The 17,441-nt window shown below is 41.8% G+C and overlaps 1 protein-coding gene across 3 annotated transcripts in view; it reads right to left on the bottom strand.

Annotated features, from left to right (window-relative positions):
• LOC115106637 (glucose-6-phosphate exchanger SLC37A1-like) overlaps positions 1-17,098 on the bottom strand; it is a 31,533-nt gene extending 14,435 nt beyond the window's left edge. The window contains exons 1-6 of one of the 3 annotated variants that reach the window (XM_029629683.2): positions 16,918-17,098; positions 14,418-14,812; positions 12,397-12,634; positions 6,173-6,254; positions 5,436-5,541; positions 5,119-5,197 (exon numbers count right to left, since the gene is read on the bottom strand). In XM_029629683.2, coding sequence (XP_029485543.1) covers positions 5,119-5,197; positions 5,436-5,541; positions 6,173-6,254; positions 12,397-12,452 — 323 coding nt within the window. In that variant the 5' untranslated portion in view covers positions 12,453-12,634; positions 14,418-14,812; positions 16,918-17,098. Of the gene's footprint in view, positions 1-5,118; positions 5,198-5,435; positions 5,542-6,172; positions 6,255-12,396; positions 12,635-14,417; positions 14,813-16,753; positions 16,895-16,917 lie in introns of those variants that run through there. The other 2 variants (XM_065009944.1, XM_029629601.2) reach the window with 2 other exon arrangements.
• Positions 17,099-17,441: the final 343 nt, after the last annotated feature.

Here is a 17,441-nt window from a genome sequence, read left to right as displayed (position 1 = left end):
AAACAAACAAAATAAAATCTTCTTGTTTTGAAAAAAGCTTGACTCAATTTGACATAGGGGTCAGCTAAATAAATTGATGGAATGCGGTATAAACAACATAAAATCCACAAAACAAATGTGTGGTTAAAATTTAAAAAACAAACAGATTTCTTTCCTCAGTGCTGTGTGGTGAAGCAGGGATGCTGCTTGAACCCCACCCTCTTCAACATACATACAGTTGAAGTCGGAAGTTTACATACACCTTAACCAAATACATTTAAACTCAGTTTCACAATTCCTGACATTTAATCCTAGTAAAGATTCCCTGTCTAAGGTCAGTTAGGATCACCACAATATTTAAGAAAGTGAAATGTCAGAATAATATCTGAATGATTTATTTCAGATTTCCTTCTTTCATCACATTCTCAGTGGGTCAGAAGTTTACATACATGCAATTAGTATTTGGTAGCATTGCCTTTAAATTGTTTAACTTGGGTCAAACATTTTGGTTAGCCTTCCACAAGATTCCCACAAAAAGTTGGGTGATGGCCACTCCAATACCTTGACTTTGTTGTCCTTAAGCCATTTTGCCACAACTTTGGAAGTATGCTTGGGGGTCACTGTCCATTTGGAAGACCCATTTGCGAACAAGCTTTAAATTCCTGACTGATGTCTTGAGATGTTTCTTCAATATATCCACATCATTTTCCTCCCTCATGACTTCATCTATTTTGTGAAGTGCACCGGTCCCTCCTGCAGCAAAGCACCCCCACAATATGATGCTGCCACCCCCATGCTTTACGGTTGGGATGGTGTTGTTCAGCTTGCAATCCTCCCCCTTTTTCCTCCAAACATAACGATGGTCATTATGACCAAACAGTTCTATTTTTTTTTCCATCAGACCAGAGGACATTTCTCCCAAATGTACGATCTTTGTCCCCATGTGCAGTTGCAAACCGTAGTCTGGCTTCTTTATGGCGGTTTTGGAGCAGGGGCTTCTTCCTTGCTGAGCGGCCTTTCAGGTTATGTCGATATAGGACTCGTTCTACAGTGGATATAGGATACTTTTGTACCAGTTTCCTCCAGCATCTTCACAAGGTCCTTTGCTGTTGTTCTGGAATTGATTTGCACTTAGCGCACCAAAGTAAGTTCATCTTTAGGAGACAGAACTCGTCTCCCTTCCTGAAGCGGTATGCGTGGTCCCATGGCGTTTATACTTGCGTACTATTGCGTACTTGTGGAGGTCTACCATTTTTTTTGCCTGATTTCTTTTGATTTTCCCATGATGTCAAGCAAAGAGGCATTGAGTTTGAAGATAGGTCATGAAATACATCCACAGGTACACCTCCAATTGACTCAAATTATGTCAATTAGCCTATCAGAAGCTCCTAAAGCCATGACATTATCTTCTGGAATTTTCCAAGCTGTTTAAAGGCACAGTCAATTTAGTGTATGTAAACTTCTGACCCACTGGAATTGTGATACAGTGAATTATAATTGAAATAATCTGTCTGTAAACAATTGTTGGAAAAATTACTTGTGTCATGCACAAAGTAGATGCCCTAACCGACTTGCCAAAACTATAGTTTGTTAAAAAGAAATTTGTGGAGTGGTTGAAAAACGAGTTAATGACTCCAACCTAAGTGTATGTAAACTTACATACATACATACATACATACATACATACATACATACATACGAGAGGGCACTAGAACAGTCTGCAGCACCAGGCCTCACCCTACTAGAATCTGAAGTCAAATGTCTACTGTTTACTGATGATCTGTTGCTTCTGTCACCAACCAAGGAGGGCCTACAGCAGCACCTACACTACCGTTCAAAAGATTGGGGTCAAAATAAACATTTTCGTTCATTAAAATAACATCAAATTGATCAGAAATACAGTGTAGACATTGTTAATATTATAGCCTTTCAGAAGACAGTTCTTTGTTTCTGGCCATTTTGAGCCTGTAATCAAACCCAAATGCTGATGCTCCAGATACTCAACTAGTCTAAAGGCCAGTGTTATTGCTTCTTTAATCAGAACAACAGTTTTCAGCTGTGCTAAAATAATTACAAAAGGGTTTTCTGATGATCAATTAGCCTTTTCAAATGATAAACTTGGATGAGATAACACAACGTGCCATTGGAAAACAGGAGTGATGGTTGCTGATAATGGACCTCTGTACGCCTACGTAGATATTCCAATAAATAAAAAAATCTGCCTCTTCCTGCAACAATAGTCATTTACAACATTAATGTCTACACTGTATTTCTGATCAATTTGATGTTATTTTAATGGACAAAAAAAAAAATCATGCTTTTCTTTCAAAAACATTTCTAAGTGACCCAAACGTTTGAATGGAAGTGTAGATCTTCTGCACATATTCTGTCAGACCTGGGCCCAGACAGTAAAAAAAAGAAAAAGACAAATAATTGTATTGCAAAAAAGGTCCCGTCACCAGGACCACAAATACAAATTCCATCTAGATACCATTTCCCTAGAGCACAAACTATACCTACCTCTGCCTAAACATCAGCACTACAGATAACTTCCAAAAAGCTGTGATTGATTTGAGAGACAAGGTAAGAAGGGCCTTCTACGCCATCAAAAGGAACATAAAATTCAATATCCCAATTAGGATCTGGCTAAAAATAATTGATATCAGTTAAAATTCTTGAATCAGGGTCTGCTCACCAACCAAAGATTCACAAAATGGGACCAACACTCTGCTAGACTCTGCTGGCGCTGTAGAGGTCACGAAATTTCATCAGCCGGTGATTATCAAGCAAATAACTGTCGGTCTCATGGTAATTGACCGTTAATTAACATAAACACATTTAGCATCTCCTGGCTTCCGCACATGGCCTACAAGCCACTGATACAGACCTATGGAACATCTACATTTTAAAAAGTCTAATAAATCCATGTAATATAGCCTACGCCATCACAATAAATCCATTATTTCTTTTAGACAGGTCTAAAGAAACATGATAGGAAAATGTAGTCCATTTCAGAATAACAGAGTAGCATACTCTGTGGTCCTTATGTTAGGTCCTGATCTGGCTATGTTAAATGGCTGTGGCCTACACCAGTTCATTTAGCAGACAAGAGTTGCTTAGAATTCCTGGGATTATTTTATATTAGAATACTACTGAATAAAATAGAAAGGATATTTTCTCCAAACGATGTGAGGGAGTGCGCACATGCGACTAACAAAGAAATAGATACTTCTATTTGCTTAATTTTGAGTTATTCATGTAACTTTAGTTGTTCTACAAACATTGGACTATATGTTTAGATGTTTAATACATTGTATGGCTGCATGATGCAACTAATGATTTTTTAAAAGTTGCTTGAAAAGGCACTAGCTCCGCTTTGTTTTTTTTGCACAGACTGTACACACACACTTCCTCAGTCGTCTCTCCTTCACAATCTGACAAGCACTTGATAATGCCTTGAATTTCCCGGCTGCATCCCCTTTGTGTGGCCGTAATGCACCCGAAAAAAAAGCCATGCCTTTTGCGGCGTGGCCGTTGTGTCCTTGGCCCGGAGTGCTGGGTTGTGCCCTTCTCCCAGAGTGCTCAAAAGCACCCTTCACTCACATGGCTTTCCATCACGTGATTGGGTCTTTTTTTAGGTTACAAGTGAAAACAGACACATCGCGGACGCAACTGCGCGCGTACTTATCCAATTCTGAGGTGCATATTGAAGATATCGGAAGAACTGTCCACATTTACTTTGTCAGCCATCAAGAAGAATAGGCCTAACAAACAGCAAAAGCACTAGCCTGTCAATCTACTATCCCCCATAGTACCAAAGTTGACCTATTCTATGTGAGAAACAAATATTCCAAACATAGTCCGGGACAGCTGCGGGATGCGATAGATCCCAAATTAATACAACCACGAGAGTAAAAAAAATAAGAAATTACGCAATGTGGCTGACGCAACAGATCTAATAGTTAACAACATTTAAAGCTAAACGTTCTGGCTGTTTCTTCACATTGTAAGTGCAGCAAAGTGCACATGGCAGAAGGCTAAAAGCACAAATGCTCCATTAGCAGGAAAACACCATTATCAAAAGTGACCGCAAATGTGATTATTCATGTAATGCTTTTATTATAAAAGGTGCATTTTTATGGTGAAAAATGATCTTCCCCAAACTTGAAACTCAAACGCTGCTTATGTATGCCAGTTAGGCTCTACACCCCTTGTAAAGCGAATGAATGTTCTTCATTTTAAGAAGTTATTTTGGCCATGTTAGTTGTGATACAAACCTTATCAAAAAAAATGTAAGCCTATGGGACAGGCTATAAAAGCCGCAACAACAAAAAAGGCATCTTCTTACGCTGGGCATCATTCACGAGTGATAGGCTAATATTGTCACCCATCAGACTATTCTTGATTTGATCTGGTCTTTACATATACTATATATGTGTGGAATATGTTTTGATTTAGAATGGACCATTATCATGCACCCGTCTCCAAACTTTGACAGGAGAAAAAAACAAACACATGTCATCTATGTACCAAAAGGAAGACACTTTTCCTGTGGTTCATTTTCATGCCAGCCAGGTAGGCTATACTCCTGTTGTAAAATAAGCAATGTGCTTAATATTAGGAAAGTAGAGAAATAAATTATAGTAGGCCTATAGAAAGCTGAAGGATCCTCTTTTTAAGAGGCCATCACTCTTGTTTTCTCACACCATTTCATAGACTATAGAAAAACGTTGCGCAACATGAGCTCATGAACTCTCATGAAGTGTTTGATTGGATTTTCGAATACATTTGCATTGATGTCAGAGTGATGAGAGGGACAATAGAGCGCTGAGTACCAGGCAGTTAGCAAGTTGGTAGGTTACTAATGACCATCAGCAGCATCAGAGCTTGGAGAAGCCTAATCACTGTGACTAAACGGTCATGTGGAATTTGACTGCCTTCAAGACTCGTGACCACCTGCGGTAATACGGTCACCGCAACAGCCCTAGACTCTGCAGTGTGACTGACTGACTGAAGGATGAGAGATGGGGGAAGCGCTTTATCCTGAAGGATGAGAGATGGGGGAAGCGCTTTATCCGATAACTAGAGCCCAGAGGTATTCCTGATCAGGTAATGTGGACAGCCTAGTTTTAGCCTTACCTGAGGAACATGCCCACAGCATAGGCACAGAGGAAGGAGTAGTCCATGGCTCCCAGCAGCTGCTTATAGTTGCTTTTATCTAGATATGGAGGTAGTTTTACATGAGAATGACATCAATTCAACCAAGGACCACTCATCTGAATACAGGCTCCTGGGTTTGGTTATGGGGATCGACAACAATGTGTGAATGAATAGTAACAAATGTGTGATTAGTGATAAGTGTAGGGATAGAGGATGCATAACATTTAGTAGAGCAAGTGGGAGAAAGAGGGATTGAGAGACTGAGGGGGGGGAACAAGGGTTGAGTGGGGTCTCACCAAAGGGTTTCCAGCTGCACTCTGCAGCTGTGTGGAGGTTTGGCAGCTGGCTACTACTGGCTGTGGAGAGCTCATTGAGAGCTGAGCAGTTCTTATGCAGCTCACTCTGTGGAACAAATAATCATGTCGAGCAAACATTCACATGTGTGTGCACACTGAAAAAAAAGCACAAACTACAGTAAACCAAACATATATAGCTGGTCAAACATTAATCTAAAAAACATTTAATACTAAATGTCAAGCTGCTTCCAGCCATGCTATGGTTCCAAGGTAAACAATGGTGGATAACATTGGTTACATAAATAGTTAATCCCTGGCTCTGCTTTGGGAGGGACACTGTCATTCTGATATACTGTCACAGACAGGGGCGCAACTTTGGGGGGGGGGACAATTTATTTTGTATCCAGTCGGATAAACACTCCAAACAGCCTACCCGACAGCTCGGAAGCGTCCCCTGGTTCTAAAGCACACCGTTGCCTCGTTTTGTATCATATTCCAATGATAAAACTGGGGGGGACGAATGCATTTTCAGAATGTTGCGCACCAGATATAGTAGCAGGATGAATCACATTAAGGCTGATCAGGTTACAATAACACCTGTGCTGATAACATGTATATTTAATGTGTGGATAGGAGTGTATATTTAGTAAATCTCTTATTATGTGCTATGCCAGTAGTCCAGTAAATTCCCTATAGGGACATCAGATATATAAATATATTACACACACACACGTTACCTTGACGATGCTGATGGGTTTTCTGGACAGGTGGAAGCTGGTGTACAGCAGGAAGGTGAGGCTAAATGTGAAGGCTCGGTACCTGGAGGGAGACAACACAACACAAGGGGGCAGCAGTGAGAAGGGCTGGATAGAGGTCGTCAGTGGGTAGCATTCATCCCTGACCACTCTATCACTGATATCACTGATAAGAGTGGTCAGGGATGAATCATTCCCACAATGGTCAGTGTGAGGTTTGGGTTTAGGGTAATCTGATCCTAGATATGTCCTTAGATAAGCTCAGCAAAAAAAGAAACATCTGCTCACTGTCAACTGCGTTTATTAACAGCAAACTTAACGTGTAAATATTTGTATGAACATAACAAGATTCAACAACTGAGACATAAACTGAACAAGTTCCACAGACATGTGACTAAAATAAATGGAATAATGTGTCCCTGAACAAGGCGGGGGGGGGTCAATATCAAAAGTAACAGTCGGTATCTGGTAAGGTTACCCACCTCTCCCACCAAGTTCACGGACATTTCTGGGGGGGGGGGGGGGGGGGGGGCCTAGCCCTCACCCTCTGATCCAACATGTCCCAGACATGCTCAATGGGATTGAGATCCGGGCTCGTCGCTGGCCATCGCAGAACACCGACATTCCTGTCTTGCAGGAAATCATGCACAAAACGAGCAGTATGGTATTGTAATGCTGGAGGGTCATTTCAGGATGAGCCTGCAGGAAGGGTACCATATGAAGGAGGAGGATGTCTTCCCTGTAATGCACAGCATTGAGATTGCCTGCAATGACAACAAACTCAGTCAAATGATGCTGTGACACACCGCCCCAAACCATGATGGACCCTCCACCTCCAAATCGATCCCGCTCCAGAGTACAGGCCTTGGTGTAACACTCATTCCTTTGACGATAAACGTGAATCCGACCATCACCTCTGGTGAGACAAAACCATGACTCGTCAGTGAAGAGCACTCTTTGCCAGTCCTGTCTGGTCCAGCAACGGTGTGTTTGTGCCCATAGGCGACGTTGTTGCCGGTGATGTCTGGCGAGGTCCTGCCTTACTAACAGACCTACAAGCCATCAGTCCAGCCTCTCTCGGCGTATTGCGGACAGTCTGAGCACTGATTGAGGGATTGTGCGTTCCTGGTGTAACTTGGGCAGTTGTTGCCATCCTGTACCTGTCCCGCAGGTGTGATGTTCGGATGTACCGATCCTGTGCAGGTGTTGTTACATGTGGTCTGCCACTGCGAGAACAATCAGCTGTCCATCCTGTCTCCCTGTAGCGCTGTCTTAGGCATCTCACAGTATGGAGATTGCAATTTATTGCTCTGGCCACATCTGCAGTCCTCATGCCTCCTTGCAGCATGCCTAAGCCATGTACACCCAGATGAGCAGGGACCCTGGGCATCTTCCTTTTGGTGTTTATCAGAGTCAGTAGAAAGGCCTCTTTAGTGTCGTAAGTTTTCATAACTGTGACCTTAATTGCCTACCGTGTCTTAATGACCGTTCCACAAGTGCATGTTCATTAATTGTTTATGGTTCATTGAACAAGCATGGGAAACAGTGTTAAAACCCTTTACAAAGAAGATCTGAAGTTTAGATTTTTATGAATCATCTTTGAAAGACGTTTCTTTTTTTTGACCCAAGTTAAACAATTTAAAAAGGCAATGCTACCAAATAATAATTGAGTGTATGCAAACTTCTGACCCACTGGGAATGTGATGAAATAAATAAAATCTTAAATAAATCACTCTACTATTATTCTGACATTTCACATTCATAAAATAAATGAGTGATCCTAACTGACCTAAGACAGGGAATTTTTACTTGGATTAAATGTCAGGAATTGTGAAAAACTGAGTTTAAATGTATTTGGCTAAGGTGTATGTAAACTTTTGACTTCAACTGTAATTCAATGTTAAAGTACACAGTGAGAACTGGTAAGTAATAACAAAGGCCAGGATGTGCCATTCCTTTAACTCTCCCACTCACTCAGTCATTTCCTTGTGGACTTGTGCAATTGGCAAACAAATTGAGTTTAACATATCCGGACACGTCTAACCCCTGACCTAGCCAAACGCAGCCACCTCGACATGGGTCTGCCCCTGACCTAGCCAAACACAGCCACCTCGACGTCGGTCTTCTCCTGACTTAGTCAAACACAGCCACCATGACGTGGGTCTTCTCCTGACTTAGCCAAACACAGCCACCATGACGTGGGTCTAACCCCTGACCTAGCCAAACGCAGCCACCTCGACGTGGGTCTGCCCCTGACCTAGCCAAACACAGCCACCTCGACGTGAGTCTGCCCCTGGACGACCCTGACCTAGCCAAACGCAGCCACCTCGACGTGGGTCTGCCCCTGACCTAGCCAAACGCAGCCACCTCGACGTAAGTCTGCCCCTGGACGACCCTGACCTAGCCAAACGCAGCCACCTCGACGTGGGTCTGCCCCTGAACTAGCCAAACACAGCCACCTCGACGTGGGTCTGCCCCTGACCTAGCCAAACACAGTCACTTATGGCAGTCTGGATGTCTTAACACCACCATAAACCATTCCTAGAGACCAATTGCTAAGGAGTGGAAAGTAGCCAGAGGGAAGAATCCCTGATTGCCTTTGCACATTCACAACAGCTGGGCAGCATGTGTGCGTGTTTGTATCTCTCTCTCTCCATGTGTCGAGTGGGGAGGGGGTTGTGTTCATAAGACATGACAGGAAGGGGACAGTTAGGACAGTAAGGGGACAGTTAGCCAGTGTCCTATGTGTTTTCCTTGTTGCCAGTAATTTAGTGAAAAACATGTCAGTGGCTCTGGGACACCACAGAACACCACCACTGTCCCACCTCAAATAAAACCTTATTTGCCACATGCGCCGAATACAACAAGTGTAGACTTTACCGTGAAATGCTTACTTACAAGCCCTTAACCAACAGTGCAGTTCAAGAAGAAGAAACGATTTACCAGTAGGCTAAAATGAATAGCCATAATAAAAAGTAACACAATAAGAATAACAATACCAAGTCAGTGTGCAGGGGTACAGGCTAGTTGAGGTAATCTGTACATGTAGGTGGGGGCGAAGTAACTATGCATAGGTAACAAACAAACAGCAAGTAGCAGCTGGGGGAAGACAAACAGGTTTCCCTCAATAATTTCTCTGTATTTAGCGCCAGCCATCATTCCTTTAATTCTGACCAGTTTCCCAGTCCCTGGCGATGGAAAACATCCCCACAGCATGATGCTGCCACCACCATGCTTCACTGTGGGGATGGTGTTCACGGGGTGATGAGAGGTGTTGGGTTTGCACCAGACATAGCGTTTTCCTTGATGGCCAAAAAGCTCAACTTTAGTCTCATCTGACCAGAATATCTCCTTCCATATGTTTGCGGAGTCTCCCACATGCCTATTTTTTTCTTTAAGCAATGGCTTTTTTCTGGCCACTCTTCCATGAAGCCCAGCTCTGTGGAGTGTATGGCATAAAGTGGTCCTATGGACAGATACTCCAATCTCCGCTGTGGAGCTTTGCAGCTCTTAAAGGGTTATCGTTGGGCTCTTTGTTGCCTCTCTGATTAATGCCCTCCTTGCCTGGTCCGTGAGTTTTGGTGGGCGGTTTGTTGTGGTGCCATATTCTTCACATTTTTTAATAATGGATTTAATGGTGCTCCGTGGGATGTTCAAAGTTCAGGATATTTAAAAAAAAAAACAACCCTGAGCTGTACTTCTCCACAACTTTGTCCCTGACCTGTTTGGAGAGCTCCTTGGTCTTCGTGGTGTCACTTGCTTGGTGGTGCCCCTTGCTTATTGGTGTTGCAGACTCTGAGGCCTTTCAGAACGGGTGTATATATATGCACTGAGATCATGTGACAGGTCATGTGACACTTAGATTGCACACAGGTGGACTCACTAATTATGTGACTTCTGAAAGTAATTGGTTGCACCAGACCTTTTCCTTGCAAAGGGGGTGAATACATACGCACGCACCACTTTTACGATTTTAATTTGAGAACTTATTTAAACAAGTAATTCTTTCCATTTCACTTCACCAATTTGGACTATTTTGTGTACGTTCATTACATGAAATCCAAACAAAAATCCATTTAAATTACAGGTTGTAATGCAACAAAATAGGAAAAATGCCAAGGGGGATGAATACTTTTGCAAGGCACTGCAATTACAGTCACTGTGGGGACGACGTCATCGATGCACTTATTGATGAAGCCGATGACTGAGGTGGTGTATTCCTCAATGCCATTGGATGAATCCCGGAACATATTCCAGCCTGTGCTAGCAAAACTGTCCTGTAGTGTAGCTTCCGCGTCATCTGACCACTTCGGTATTGAGCGAGTCACTGGTACTTCCTGCTTTAGTTTGTGCTTGTAAGCAGGAGGACAGTGGTCAGATTTGCCAAATGGAGGGCAGGGGAGAGCTTTGTATGCATCTGTGTGTTTTTTATTTATTTATTTCACCTTTATTTAACCAGGTAGGCCAGTTGAGAACGAAGTTCTAATTCACAACTGTGACCTGTCCAAGATAAAGCAAAGCAGTGTGACAAAAGTGTGTGGAGTAAAGGTGGTCTTGTTTTTTTTTTCCTGGTTGCACATGTGACATGCTGGTAAAAATGTGGTAAAACTGATTTAAGTTTGCCTGCATTAAAGTCCCCGGCCACTAGGAGCGCCGCTATAGAGTTGTTTGAGAGCGGTCTTAGTGCCAGATTCGCTTTGTGGTGGTAAATAGACGGCTACGAATAATACAGATGAGAACTCTCTTGGTAGATAGTGTGGTCGACAGCTTATCATAAGGTACTCTACCTCAGGCGAGCAATATCTCAAGACTTCTTTAATATTAGAGATCGCGCACCAGCTGTTACTGACAAAAAGACACACACCCACCCATCTTACCAGAGGTAGCGTCTCTGTTCTGCCGTTGCATGGAAAATCCCGGCAGCTCTATATTGTCTGTTTCTTTGTTCAGCCACGTCTCGATGAAACATAAGATGTTCGTTTTTAATGTCCCGTTGGTAGGATAATCTTAATAGTAGGTCATCAATTTTATTTTCTAACGATTGCACGTTAGCAAGAAGAATGGAAGGCATTGGGAGTTTACTCGCTCGCCTCCGGCTTCTCAGAAGGATCCCCGATCTGCGTCCCCTTTTCGTGCAAGAGGCCTGGATCTGGGACCGTTTCAGTGAAAGCAGGATATTCTTCTCATTGGACTCGTTAAAGGAAAAAGTTTCTTCCAGTCCACAGTGAGTAATTGCTTTTCTGATGTCCAGAAGTTATTTTCAGTCATAAGAGACGGTAGCACCAACATTATGTACACAATAAGTTAAAAACCAAGTTCCACAAAACGCAAAAAAAATCCCCAAAAATTGCACAATTGGTTGGGAGAATGTAAAACGTCAGTCATGTTCTTTGGCGCCAACTCTCTGATAGGACCAGACATACGGGGTGGCAGGTAGTGGTTAGAGCATTGGGCCAGTAACTGAAAGGTTGCTGGATCAAATCCCCGAGCTGACAAGGTAAAAATCTGTCGTTCTTCCCCTGAACAAGGCAGTTAACCCACTGTTCCCTGGTAGGCCGTCATTGTAAATAAGAATTTGTTCTTAACTGACCTGCCTAGTTAAATAAAGGTTAAATAAAAAATATGATACAGGAGACAGTGCAGAGGGAGACTGGACTGGCTACAGCCACTGTCACTCACACTGTATAACAAGTCAGTCTGAACGCAATTAAATGTGTTAAAGCTATAAGAAATACTTCAAAGTCAGGTTCAGAACAGGGTTCTTGATAATAAATAAGATCAGGAGTTGTTTCTGAGCAGGAACAACTCCTGGCCCTAATAATGACTGGGATACATGATCATTAAGCTGCCTGTAAGTATACAGGGCTATACAGTAGATGGTACGTATTCCCTACTCTACATGATGTATGGGAACTTAGAGGACAGTTCTGTTATTTGCACAGTGTTCTCTTTCTCTGTGTCCCGGCCAATTCACTCTCTTGCAGAAAACACATAATTAGGACTAAATAGAAACAGCTACAAGCACAGACACACTCCTGCACAGGCACACACGTGAACATTATGGCTTGAGCCCTGAGGTCTCTTCATCATAAGTCATCAACAATTTACAACTAAGTTCACGTGTAAGCCAGTTCACGTGTAAGCCAGACCTGTACTGACAAACCAACAGAAAGTATTGATCTCACAGACAGACATACAAAACTCACCACTGGTCTCTGTTGAAGGAGGCCAAAAAGCGGATGCCAGGTGGCACTGGGGCCATGATGATTGGGTGATAACGGGCACTGTGGGGTCAGGGGTCAACAGATAGGTTGATCTCACAGCAATGATGACCAACACACAGAACTGCAGCTCACCTCTGGCCAGAAGAACCCTGTGAGCTCAACACTAGGCCTGGGAGACATGGCCAAGAACCTTCTGGAATAACCCCTCAGAAGTGTTCTCCTAAAGGGAAAAACAACAAAAGAACGTTTCAAACATAGCAGGGCCTCTGAAATTGGCATGGGCATCTCTCTCCATTCCATAATGTAAGTTATTTAACTTAAACTTTGTTGATGTACAGTTAGGAAAGTATTCAGACCCCTTGACTTATTTCACATTTTGTTACGTTAGTCTTATCCTAAAATTGATTAAATAAAGGAAATTACTCAGCAATCCCCACAATGACAAAGCAAAAACAGGTTTAGACAAATTGATAAAAAAAAAAATATATATATATATATATATATATATACACACACACACCTTATTTACATTAGTATTCAGACCCTTTGCTGGGAATTTTTCTTAAATTCATAAAAAAAAAAGTTTGCTTATAACAGTGAACCTTTTTTGTGGGACACACAAGGCAATTCTCGGTCTTGTGGCATATTTTGGTTAAACTCTCCCCAATTCAATGGAATTGCAACCCTCTGCATGCACAGTGCACTCTTCCATCACATGTACAGCTGATTCTCAGGATCTTGCACACTAATGAGATGCTATTGAGCCCACACTACTACAACTGTCTGAGCTAAGGACTACATGCTTTCTGGTACATTTTGATTACAATACTGGGTGGGGTGAATATTTTATATGACATCCATGATTTTTTGTTTACTAGTAAACAGTAGCCTACAGCAAAGTGTGTTTAAATCACTTCTAACTTAATTTCTGCTAGTTCGTTTTTGCTACCGTGTGGGTTTTAGCTTGCTTGAGCCTGCTAACTGAGGGAGTGTTAATTCACCTGTTTCCATACACATTTTATTTTAAAACATTTATCTTAGATTAAACAACTCCTTAACTACTTATCTGTACATGGAATTGTATGTGTTGTTTTTTTACTCCTTTTTACCCTAATCTTTACAGGAAAATGCCACGGGCACTATCTGATGTGTGGCGACATTTCACTGTAGCTAATGTAGAAGGAAAAGCTGTGTACATTTGCAAATACTGTGCCAAATCATATGTGAAGAACACAACAAAGATGCAGAATCATCTGGCCAAGTGCATAAAGTTCCCTCAGCGCTCACAACAAGCAACCTCTGACAAAAGTCCCTCTACTTCTAGTCGAGGTGAAAATGATGAATCAGAGACTTTATCGATAGCAACAACTCATGGTCCTCCTGGAATCAGAAATGTTTTTGACTCAATGGAGGAACGTAGTCAGAGAAATGCTGATGAATGTCTTGCTCGAGCTGTGTATGCAACTGGTTCACCTCTGATGTTCACAGGCAATGTATATTGGAAGTTTTTCTGAATGTTCTTTGCCCAGCATACACCCCTCCAACCAAGCATGCTTTATCTACTAATTTGCTGGTGCAGAGTTCAAGTGAAGGTTAAGCAAATCATAGAGAAAGCAGACTGCAATAATCTCTGATGGGTGGTCAAAAGTTTGTGGGCAAGGAATAATTAACTACATCAACTCCACCCCTCAACCAGTATTCTACAAGAGCACTGACACAAGGGACAACAGACACACCGGTCTCTACATTGCCGATGAGCTGAAGGCAGTCTTCAATGACCTAGGACCACAAAAGGTATTTGCACTGGTGCTGCGAACATGAAGGCTGCTTGGTCTAAAGTGAAGGAGTCCTACCCTCACATCACACCCATTGGCTGTGATGATCATGCATTGAATCTGCTCCTCAAGGACACCATGGTACTGAAAACAATGGATACACTCCACAAGAGAGCCAAGGAAATGGTTAGGTATGTGAAGGGTCATCAAATTATAGCAGCAATCTACCTCACCAAGCAAAGTGAGAAGAATAAGAGCACCACATTGAAGCTGCCAAAGCAACTCGTGCCAACATATCGCATCAGCCATCTGGTGGAAGGGACTTTGTGGATCTGAGGCTCTTTCCCCTGTTGCCTCCATCATCCTCCAAATCCCACCAACATGAACCGCCTCAGAGTGCAACTGGTCCTTGTTTGGGAACACACACACACACAAAAGCACACAACAGGCTGACCAATACAAGGGTTGAAAAAAATGGTGGCTATCCAGGCAAATTTGAGTATTTTTGACCCTGACAACGAGCCATCCTCAACAAGGTTGGGAAGTGACAGTGAAGATAAGGCCTCAGAGTCTGATGTTCAAGAGGTGGGCATTGAGGAGGTCCAGGGAGAAGACATGGAAGCCTGAGAGGAAGACAACCAAAGCTTTAGTTTCTAGACTATCAATTTAAATTTGAAAACACACAATGGATCATTTGGGATCATTCAATATTCCCTTTTGTTGTTCAGTGAAATCATCCCATGTGAAGAGTCAACTAATTTAATTAAAAGTTCATTCGTTTTTTTTTTTTTTTGGAAGGATTTAAACATTTGCAATTATGTCTACTTATGATAAGGTAAAAGGTTTATGTTTCTGTCTCCATATGATATGGTAAATATATCCAATGCAAAAAACATCTACATTTAAATGGTATTCATATTAATTAGCATATATTCTGGTTAAATGCCCAAGGAAAGTTTCCACCTCTGAATATTCCCCAAAATGTACAACCCTACTTGAGGCTGTCACTGCTGCCAAAGGTGCTTCAACAAAGTACTAAGTAAAGGGTCTGAATACTTATGTAAATGTGATAGTTCAGTTTTGTATTTGTAATACAGTTGCAAAAATGTCTAAAAAACTGTTTTTGTTTTGTCATTATGGGGTATTGTGTGTAGATTGGTGAGAAGAATAATATTTCATACATTTTATAATAAAGCTGTAACATAACAAAATGTGGAATAAGGGGTCTGAATACTTTCCAAATGCACTGCACATGTCCAAGGAAGGCATTGTAGGCTACAGTAAACGTTCCACCAAGCAACTCATCTCAGTAGGGATCAGATATATTCCTGGCATTCAAACAACTTCTGTTTCGTACTCTGGGGATCAGATGTGTAGCAGAGGACAGCAGAAGTATCATTGCTTTTATTACCAGACATGAATAACCTACTATGCTGGAATCTTGGTCTGAAAACATGACGTTGCCAAACAGCTTGGCTTGCTTGTAGCTACGCCTACTGTACAATTTAACTCCATCATGGGTCTCTGCCACGACATTAGTCATTTACACTACTGGTATGGTCACCGTCATTTTAGTACTTAAAGTGAAAGTTGAATGGATTAATTCTACATAAGCTACTAAGTAACACTCGAAAACTTTTGCTCCACCACAACCATTCACTACAGCAGCCTGCAGTAGAGCTAATTGCAAAACCTCATACTTGGAATCTTGGACTGCACATCAACTGGACCAGGCTTTATATTTAGATGTGTGGCAGTTGCAGAGCCTCTAAATGATTTACTGAAGTTAATTAGGCATCTGAACTTCAGTAGTCAATACTGGTGTAACCGGTTATTTTAAAATAAATATATTTTTCCTAATTTAGGGATTTATTATCTAGCATCCCAATTGAGATTAGTTGTATACAGAGCCAAATACTAATTATCTTGGGTTGTTGTAAAAAAATATATATATATAATCAAAATAGGACGTCCTTGTGTGACAGCCATCAAAGAGAGAAGCATACTGCAGGACATTTGCTAGTAAGCCACCGTCCATACTATGTTTTCAATGATTATGATTATCAAATACTTTGTAACCAATCGTTTCTCCAATTTCCTTACATATGTTTATATGTACACTAATAACTCGATATTAAACTGAGTATGGCAGTAGGCATTATGCAATAGTCATGTAAACACCTTATTCTGCTCATCTTAAATCGCCATAAAGTCAAAATCGAAGTAGCTTACATCGATTAAAACACCTAGTTTTCTGGGCAATCTTTCGAAATGTAAACACTTTTAATCTGCCCATGTCCTACCACCAGCCGAGCGAGCCTCCCTCTCTCGCGAAATGAGTCAGGAAAAAAAATGTGTGCGTCTTGAAGTAGTTTTCACATACAAAATGTATGCCCTTACTTAGAATAAAATATCCTTCCCAAAACTAACATGGTCTGCATTGATCAGTGCCATCAGGTAGCTTGATTTCAGATGTGCCCATGTAAATATGACTATTAGGTTAATCGTTATTCTTGCAAAACATGTACATTTGTGAATCTAACTATTATATTAATTCGACTAACGTTATACACAATAATCGCATTATTGTGTGCACGTAACCGTGCTCTCCAATTCACTTTCTGCTCATCCTCGTGCGTTCGACGCTTGACAGAAAAGGAGGTCTATCTGTGGAAAATCGCCGCGCCCATCAATTCACAGACACGGAGAGAGACATTATCAAACTTGCCGTGGTTGAAATACAAGGGGGAAACCAAAAGACACGTCTTGTTTCTCGTCCAAAAAGGCGGCAGGTTGTCAACTACAACTTCCTTCTTCTTTCAGACCAAGGTGTAACTGTCACACTTTCAGTGAGGGGTTTCGATAAATCTCGCCGGTGTAGGCGTGTTTTGCTTTGGTTGAAATGTGATTGCATTTAATATGAAACCGCGCTGCCTCCCAGGCGTGAGCCACGTGTCCGGTACAAAGCTCACGGCGAAGTAGGCAAAAGTGACGTATCTAAGCATGTGTAGTAATTAGTTGGACTCGGTGTTTCCCATGCGAAAGTGATTGCTTTTTATTTTTTTATTTTGTATTATCTGCCTTCCCAATGAAAAATAGTCAGAACATTCAAACAGTTACTTAGGGAATATAAATATGTTTCTGGACGATGCACCATGCTGCCTTGTTGACATAATGACCAAGTGGCACAGACAACTGGTTGGTTTGATATAAGGTCTCCTCCCTCCCCGCTTTCTCCCGATGACGTGACGG

Source organism: Oncorhynchus nerka, linkage group LG1, assembly GCF_034236695.1.
Source record: "Oncorhynchus nerka isolate Pitt River linkage group LG1, Oner_Uvic_2.0, whole genome shotgun sequence".
NCBI lineage: Eukaryota > Metazoa > Chordata > Actinopteri > Salmoniformes > Salmonidae > Oncorhynchus > Oncorhynchus nerka.
Note: the sequence above shows the minus strand (reverse complement) of the source record. Positions and strands in the feature narration are given on the sequence as shown.